This window comes from Vigna umbellata, chromosome 5 (assembly GCF_029865625.1).
Source record: "Vigna umbellata cultivar VRB3 chromosome 5, Vumbellata_1.0, whole genome shotgun sequence".
Taxonomy (NCBI): Eukaryota; Viridiplantae; Streptophyta; class Magnoliopsida; order Fabales; family Fabaceae; genus Vigna; species Vigna umbellata.
Genome location: NC_142169.1, coordinates 70,951,450 through 70,960,251, shown reverse-complemented (window position 1 = coordinate 70,960,251; position 8,802 = coordinate 70,951,450). Strand labels below are relative to the sequence as shown.

The 8,802-nt window shown below is 39.4% G+C and overlaps 1 protein-coding gene across 1 annotated transcript; it reads right to left on the bottom strand.

Annotated features, from left to right (window-relative positions):
* Positions 1 to 5,226: 5,226 nt before the first annotated feature.
* On the bottom strand, positions 5,227 to 8,498 carry LOC148198874 (uncharacterized). Its single transcript, XM_088115939.1, has 4 exons — positions 7,316 to 8,498; positions 6,771 to 7,060; positions 6,606 to 6,719; positions 5,227 to 5,361 (listed from the first exon to the last, which is right to left on the bottom strand). The coding sequence occupies exons 1-4, from the start codon at positions 8,496 to 8,498 to the stop codon at positions 5,227 to 5,229; spliced, it is 1,722 nt and encodes a 573-aa protein (XP_087972065.1).
* Positions 8,499 to 8,802: the final 304 nt, after the last annotated feature.

Sequence of the window (8,802 nt, the reverse complement as noted above, 5' to 3'; positions counted from 1 at the left end):
GGATATACTATAAAATATGATTTTAATTTATCTTTTACCATAAATAGTAAGGAGCACACAAGTTATATTTGAATGATTAAATTGATAAAATTCACCGAAATATACTTTTGCTATGCTAATATTAATAAAAGTTACATTGGATAATTGGACATATTTTATATATAAAATACTTAAGGTGAAAATGTTCTCTTTTAAAATGGTGAAAATTCTAAAAATAGACATTTATAAAAAATTAAATGAATAAATTATTTAGGGAGCTGCTATTAAAATGTTTTGCATGTATTTTTTAAATATAGACCACAAAAGCTTCATACTTGTTCTGTAGAATAAAGTGATAGACAAGTTTGTTTTTATATAAGATATTTTGATTTGCCAGAATAACTGTGTCATTATTATGTCATAAAAAACATCAAATCTTAATTTATTTATTCATTTATACAAATCCAAAATATTACACTTTGTTTTGCAATTGCATCATTTGACAATTTATTAGTGTTCGGTAAACATCATTTTCATTTTGATCATTTATCATAATTTGGTTTCTTACAATAAAGTTTTAAAGGGACTGATAAACTGAATGAGAATTTTAGAAGTAAGTAGGGTTTTATTTAACAAATTATTGTTTAATATATTTTGAACTGGGCACTCTTTGTGGTTATATTAATCTAATGACCAAATCATGTTAAGTAATATAATAAATTTATATAACATTTCTTATGATAGATTATGAATTTGGTGAACTTTGCATACTTTTAGTTAAGAGATCAAAATTGATGTTTGAGCAAATCATTATTTGCATATTACTCCATTGAATTTGAAACATTGTATTATTAAAATACTTTTGAAATTATCCTTAAAAATTGGGTTCATTTTGTTGTTGAAGTTGATTTTTCTATATTTTCACTAAAGCTAAGGATATTCGTTTGAACGAAAATATGAGAGACTAAAATCTTAATTTTTGATATATTTTTCGTTAAAGTAAGAGATAGTTTGTTGAGAAAAATATAGAGTTAAAAATTACCTTACTTTCAGTTATATTTTTGCTTAAGCAAAAAGTAACATTATGTAACATCCCAATAAATAGTAATTACCATTAATCAGAACTAATCACATTTATAGAAAATACAGTGCAGTCTTAATATAAATAACAGCTGCTCCAAAAATAAAACAGCACGCACAGTAATTTACAGAAGCTGTTCAGAAATTTAAAACTGAACATACAGCACATAACAGTACTCGGAACTTCCTCAAAATACAGAAACCAGTTCAGATTTACAATTCTGCAGAACTATATACAGAACTGTCAAAATACAGCACAGAAAAACCGACTACGGCTACTACAGAGACGAGCCTCTACTGCTCAGCTTTAACTTCAACTTCCACAAGGTTGGCATCCTCCAAATTTTCTTCTTCCAGCATAGATTCAAGGGGTGCCTCACCATCTGCTCACATCCACAACGGATGATCATTGCATTGACAAGACGGACATACAGAAACAGTAGACAACACAAGGAAATTGCAAGGGTAAGCTTAGGTAATTTAATTCAATACAATCAACATCATTTTTAATCATAATCAATCAATCATACATTTTATTCAACATCAAACATATATATATATTCACGCATACAGTAGCTCATCCAAACTCTCATAACTAAAGACTGTCCGGACTGTATGATCCATGTATCTACAGGCGTTCTTGCACCCGGGTGATGTAGTAACTGGGATACCCTCAACAGCTGCCACCCGAGGTTAGCCCTTATCAGCCCAAGTACTATATAGGACTAGTGCCTCCTGCCATTCCCACGCATGAACTACCCTCCTCTACTTGAGGATGAGCAATCACGGAATATCAGGATGAACAGCCATCAGTAGCTTATCCATGGTCATACTACACTACTTCTCATATTTTCATCATGGAGACGTTCCTCCTTGGAACGCTCATATACAATCCAATAAAATCTATCCACACCATCATTCACACATTATTATCCATCATCATATTCAGATTTCCATTCTGTGTTCCACTCTCTTAATTTAACTCAAAGTTTCTCATTTATTAGACCAATATAATTGCATTACAGTACGCTGCTATCACGTTTCTGAACAAAAGAAACGCACCAGTATTCATTCACAGTCATTGAGACAATTGAATAATTTAGCTGAATTTGAGTCTAAGAGATCCGAATAATACTTATGAAAAATTCTAAGTATAAAGACTTGAGGTTGAATGAAAAGGACCATCACAGTTTAACGGGATTCAAATAAATAATTAGAGCTTTGATAAATTCGGAACGAGTACTGCCAGTCAAAGACCGAACATTAATTAACAATTTGGACGAACGCCATATGTGTTCGCTCTCGAAGCAAGAAAAGACGAGCGTTCAATTACAAAACCGAACGCTGCTCAGGACGAACGCCAGGTTAATGACCGAGCACCAAATAGAACGAACGCGCCTGGGAACGAATGCGCATTTGAATGAACGTTCGGTATCAGACCGAACGCTAACCCGGACGAACGCTCAATCTAAGATTGAGTGTTCATTTGGACGAACGCTCAGTATAATACTAAGTGTTGCTTAGGACGAACGCTGGTAAACAAAACCGAGCGTCCTAACTATACTTCACTTTATTTTAAATTTTTGGACACGCTAGGCTAAGCCGAACGCTCACGCCTAACTCTTGACAACTAATAACGCTCGTTCCAGATCAGGGTCCTTTCCAAATGAAAGAATCCTTATTCTAAGTGATGTTCCAAGGAAACCGAACGGTATAAGACCGTTCGATAACGAGCGCACCTGATCAATCAGAGAAGATGAAAATTCCAGATTTTTCAACCCGATAATTCCACAGTTTTTCCTAACTTATAATTTATTTCCACCATAAATCTTAGACATTACAGAATTCATTTTATAATCTCATCTCATACAAAATCTTCCATTTTCCAGTTCACAGATATCATCATCAACATACATTCGAATCATTTTCATTCCAACCATACAGAAATTCAATCCTGTTCAAAATCACACATCTCATTCTCTGCATACAGTTCAACCAGTAACATCATAAACATACAGTTCAAAGCATTTACAGTCATATACCACCAGTACAACATACTCGTACATGCATACTCCAAACTTCATACATATCATACAATTCAAACATCCAGTACTACCATACTCATTTATGCACACTCAAACATAAATTCTGTCATGCAGTTCAGACATTCCAGCACATTACATTGCTTTCATACAATCAAACCAGTATTAAATTAAATCCCTAAAGCTTCCCTTACCTGATATGACAGTGCACTTCAAAATGCTAGAGTTTCACTTGTTCTCTCACGGCTTCTATCCAAAAATTCTCTCAACCACTTTCCACTAAATCTAATACACCAAAATTATAACAGATCAGATTTCTAATCATGCATGCAACCAGAATTTTGGTCCGCATGAACTAAATGAACAATTATGCAGAATGAGAACTTACCAGTTCGGTTCTCAATTCTGTTCGGATCAAAATGATGCTCACTGTGCAGGGAATGATTCTGTGGTGTCTGAAATGAGATCAGATGGATTGATAGTGAGTTGTTTTAGAGAGGAGATGAAAGAGTGTAGAGACAATTTCAGAGAAGATGGAAGATCAGAATTCTAGAGGAAGAAGGTGATTGCATGCAAGAAAGAGAAGTGTTTTTCAGAGAAATCACTTTCTCTCCTTCGTCAAACGGTTGAGCAGTTATTCACTGCCACCTGGTTTCCAAATACTGATTTTAGAAGCTTCCAAATTGACATATGGCATTCAGTGCATGCAGAGAGGATTTGGTGGAATTTTGACGTGGCAGGTGTATTAAAACAGTGATCAGAGAATGGATTTAAGTGTATTAATTTTATCAGATTCTCACATTCCCCCTAACTACAAAAATTTTCGTCCTCGAAAATTCTAGAGCTTACCAGGGAATAGGTGAGGGTACAATTCCTTCACAGCCTCTTCAACCTCCCATGTTGAGTCACCAGTCTTTGCATTCCACACCACTTTTACGAGACGAACATCCTTTCCTTTGTAGAGTCTGGTGCGGCTGTCTTCCACACAAACAGGTTGCATCTCCAGTGTTCGATCTGGCCTAAGTTGGATATCTTCTAACTCCAGTACGTGTGATGGATCAGTTATGTATTTGCGGAGTTGAGAAACATGAAATACTGGATGCAGGTTGGACAGTTGAGGTGGTAAAGCCAATTCATACGCCACTGCTCCAATCTTCTTCAGAATTTGATAAGGTCCAACATACTTAGGAGAAAGCTTCTTTGGACGAAGAACTCTTCCCACACCAGTGATTGGATTTAACCTCAGAAACACGTGATCTCCAGCAGTAAACTCTAAGGGTCTTCTTCTCCTATCAGCATACGATTTCTGCCTGCTTTGAGACGTCTTCAAACGCTCCTGGATCAGTTTCACTTTCTCTGTTGTTTGCTGGATTAATTCTGGTCCGGTTAATGCAATCTCGCCTTCTTGGAACCAGCACAAAGGAGTTCTACACTTCCTTCCATAAAGAGCTTCAAATGGTGCCATTCCTATGCTTGCTTGAAAGCTGTTGTTATACGTGAATTCAACAAGCGGCAGAACCTCATCCCATACTCCCATATGATCTATAACGCAGGTCCTCAACAAGTCTTCAAGAGTTTGGATGGTTCGTTCAGATTGGCCATCCGTCTGAGGGTGATAAGCAGAACTCATTTGCAGTTTGCTTCCCAATTCTCCTTGCAATGACTGCCAAAACGAGATGTGAATCTCGTGTCTCTATCTGATATAATGCTTGAAGGAACTCCATGCAGTCTAACAATCTCCTTCACGTACAGCTTGGCCAAGTTTGTCATAGACATCTTCAAATTAACAGCCAGGAAGTGGGCGCTCTTAGTTAATCTATCCACAATCACCCAAATTGAGTCATGGTTTCGGACTGTACGTGGCAGATGAGTCACGAAATCCATGGAGATGCTATCCCACTTCCATTCTGGAATTTCCAATGGTTGCAGCAATCCTCCAGGTCTTTGGTGTTCAGCTTTTGCACGTTGACAAGTTAAACAAGAAGACACAAAACGTGCAATATCACTCTTCATCCCAGGCCACCAGAAGGATAAACGAAGGTCCTGATACATCTTAGTCATGCCAGGATGCATGCTAAGACGGCTGTGATGTCCCTCCTCCATTATAATCCTCTTTAGCTCACTGTCATTTGGAATGCACGTTCTGCCCATATAACGAAGCAAACCATCCGTTCCAGTACTGAATTCCTTGGCCTGATTTGTGCCAAGCACGCCCAAAATCTTCACCAATTCTGCATCCTCTCGTTGCTTTAATCGGATCCTGTCAAACACATTACTGGAGAATCTAAGATTACAACATCTGATAACGTCCGTTCCTACATCAAACTGTAATCTTAGATCTCTAAAACTCTCCACCAAATTCCGCTCCTTCACCATCATTGCCGAGACCCTTACTGCCTTCCTACTTAATGCATCAGCAACCACATTTGCTTTTCCAGGATGATACAACAGTTCAAATTCATAATCCTTCAAGAACTCAAGCCACCTCCTTTGCCTCATATTCAATTCCTTTTGATCAAAGAGGTACTTGAGACTCTTGTGATCACTAAACACTTGAAATGTTGCACCATACAGATAATGCCTCCAGATTTTTAATGCAAACACGACTGCTGCTAGCTCCAAGTCGTGTGTGGGATAATTCTTCTCATGGATTTTCAGCTGTCTTGAAGCATAAGCCACGGCCCTTCTTTCCTGCATCAGCACACAGCCCAAACCTTGATATGATGCATCACAATACACTTCAAAAGGTTTGGCCGTATCTGGAATGACCAACACAGGAGCACTCGTTAATTTCCTCTTTAATTCCTGGAAGCTCTCCTCACATCTATCTGTCCAAGCAAACGGCTGGTCCTTCCTGGTGAGGTAAGTCAGAGGGGCTACTATCTTAGAAAATCCCTCAATGAATCGCCTATAGTAGCCCGCAAGCCCCACAAAGCTCCTAACTTCTGTTACAGAACGAGGACTCTCCCAATCCAGCACTGCCTTCACCTTGGCTGGATCCACTGCAATACCACCAGCAGACACAACGTGACCTAAAAATTGGATCTCCTTCATCCAGAATTCACACTTTGAACGCTTGGCATACAGCTCTTTCTCCCTCAATACACTCAAGATAGTCCTCAAATGGTCTTCATGCTCTTCAAAGCTCTTGGAATAAATGAGGATGTCATCAATAAACACCACAACAAATTTATCCAGGTACGGTCTAAAAATTCTGTTCATGTAATCCATGAAGATTGCAGGTGCGTTTGTCACTCCAAAGGGCATCACCACATACTCATAATGGCCATAGCGTGACCGAAATGCAGTCTTCTGAATGTCCTCCTCTTTAACTCTGATTTGATGATAGCCCGAACGAAGATCAATCTTAGAAAATACACACGCACCATGCAACTGGTCCAGCAGGTCATCAATCCTTGGAAGAGGATACTTGTTCTTGATGGTCAGCTTATTAAGCTGCCTATAATCAATGCATAGCCGTGAGCTGCCATCCTTCTTCTTTACCAATAATACAGGTGCTCCCCAAGGTGAAGCACTTGGGCGGATGAACCTCTTGTCCATCAATTCCTCAATCTGCTTCTTAAGCTCTACCAATTCAGCTGGTGCCATTCTGTAAGGCTGAACCGAGATGGGTGCAGCAGTGGTTACCAAATCAATTGTGAATTCTACCTCACGGATAGGAGGTAGACCAGGTACTTCATCAGGAAAAACATCTGGAAATTCATCCACCACTGTACGCCCTCCACTGTTATCAATATTGGACGAACGTTCTATCTCATTACCTTCATACGTCATGATAAGGAAACAGCTTGCTCCCTCCATGATATCTTCCTTTAACTGTCCAAGAGTAATTGACAGTTCTTCTTCTTCTTCATCCGGGAAAACTAGCTCCTTATTACCACAATCAATGAGGATCCGATTGGTAGTTAACCAATCCATTCCCAAAATTACTTCTAAGTCTTGAAGGGGTAGGCAAATGAGATTAACTTTATATTTACGCCCCTCAACTTCTATAGGACATCTCACACAAACTGTAGATGTCTTGATCCCACCAGCTGCTGGGGTTGACACCACCAGATCAAACTGTAATTCGCTCTCCACTAATCCCAGTTTCTCAACGCACTCCTTCGAGATGAAGGAATGAGTTGCCCCCGAATCATATAACACACCACAAGGCTTCCCAAACAGTAAACAAGTGCTGGTGATCAGTGTACCTGAACGAGCAGCTTCAGCACCAGTAATGGCATACACCCTTCCTGTTGCTTGTGCACGTCCACCTCTTCCCTGTTGAACTCTTCCAGCATTTGGAGGTCTCATCACTGCACGGCCTCCCATGTTACACTCCTGATCTGAGTGTCCGTTCCTCCCACATTTATTACAACGTTTCCCTCCAGCAAGTTGAGGACAAGCCCACCTCAAATGTGGTCCTCCACACTGATAGCACGTCAAACTCCTTGGCTGTCCAGTTTGGCCAACAGTGACCAAGGCCTGCGATCCACCAGATGACTGAGTTGGACGAACGTATGGATATCTTCTTAAGTTCGTAGCGTTTCTGGACACCACCTGTCCCCTATTCAACTGCTGCTTCTTCTGTTGTTCTGCCTCCGCAACGTTCTTCTCCAATACTTTTGCTCTTTCAACCATGGCAGGGAAGGATTTAATACATAAGCAGGATATCAACACCTTCAGATCACTTCTTAATCCATTTTCAAACTTTCTACACTGCCACTCTTCACTAGTCGCCATTGTATAAAACCTCACTAAATGCTTGAACTTATTTGTGTATTCTGAAACAGACATACTGCCTTGCACCAGTTGAAGGAACTCCACTTCTTTGGCAAAACGTACACTGTCTGGGAAATACTCTTCATAAAATTTTGCTCTAAAAACCTCCCAATTAACTGGATTCTGCGCTTCAGTCAACAACATCTTCATACTGGACCACCAATGGCTAGCTTCTCCTGTCAACAAATACTCTGTATATGCCAACCGATTTTCATTTGGGCATCTTTTGGCATCATAGATCCGCTCCATATCTCTAAGCCACTGATCAGCTTCATCCGGAAGTCCCCTGCCATTGAACTTGGCAGGATGGTGCTGCAAGAAACTCTCTAAACTCCATTCTGCATGAGGTACAGCATTAGAGGAAGAGGCTCCTGGTGTGCCTCGGCCAGCTGCCAAAATATCCATTAGTTGTCTCTGCGTTGCTTCTGAATGAACACGAGAAGCCTCCAAACTTTGTATTGCTTCCTGGTTTTGCCTCATCAAGGCAGCGTTCTGCTCCACCAAAGTTGTGTTTTGTTGTTGAAGCCTGTCTATGACTGCCTCCAACACACGGGCACTAACTGGTGCATCAGATTCATTCGGCTGAGGTGGGGGAGGAAGTCTAGGAGCCATTCGTTTTCTGGATCAGAGAAAACGTACGTTAGATATGTTCAAGAGTTAAAAATTACTAACTCATCAAACACATATCAAGCACACAACGAAAAGCACAGTGCACTCATACCCTATATGTCCTTAAAAGAACAAAACTGCTCTGATACCAATAAATGTAACATCCCAATAAATAGTAATTACCATTAATCAGAACTAATCACATTTATAGAAAATACAGTGCAGTCTTAATATAAATAACAGCTGCTCCAAAAATAAAACAGCACGCACAGTAATTTACAGAAGCTGTTCAGAAATTTAAAACTGA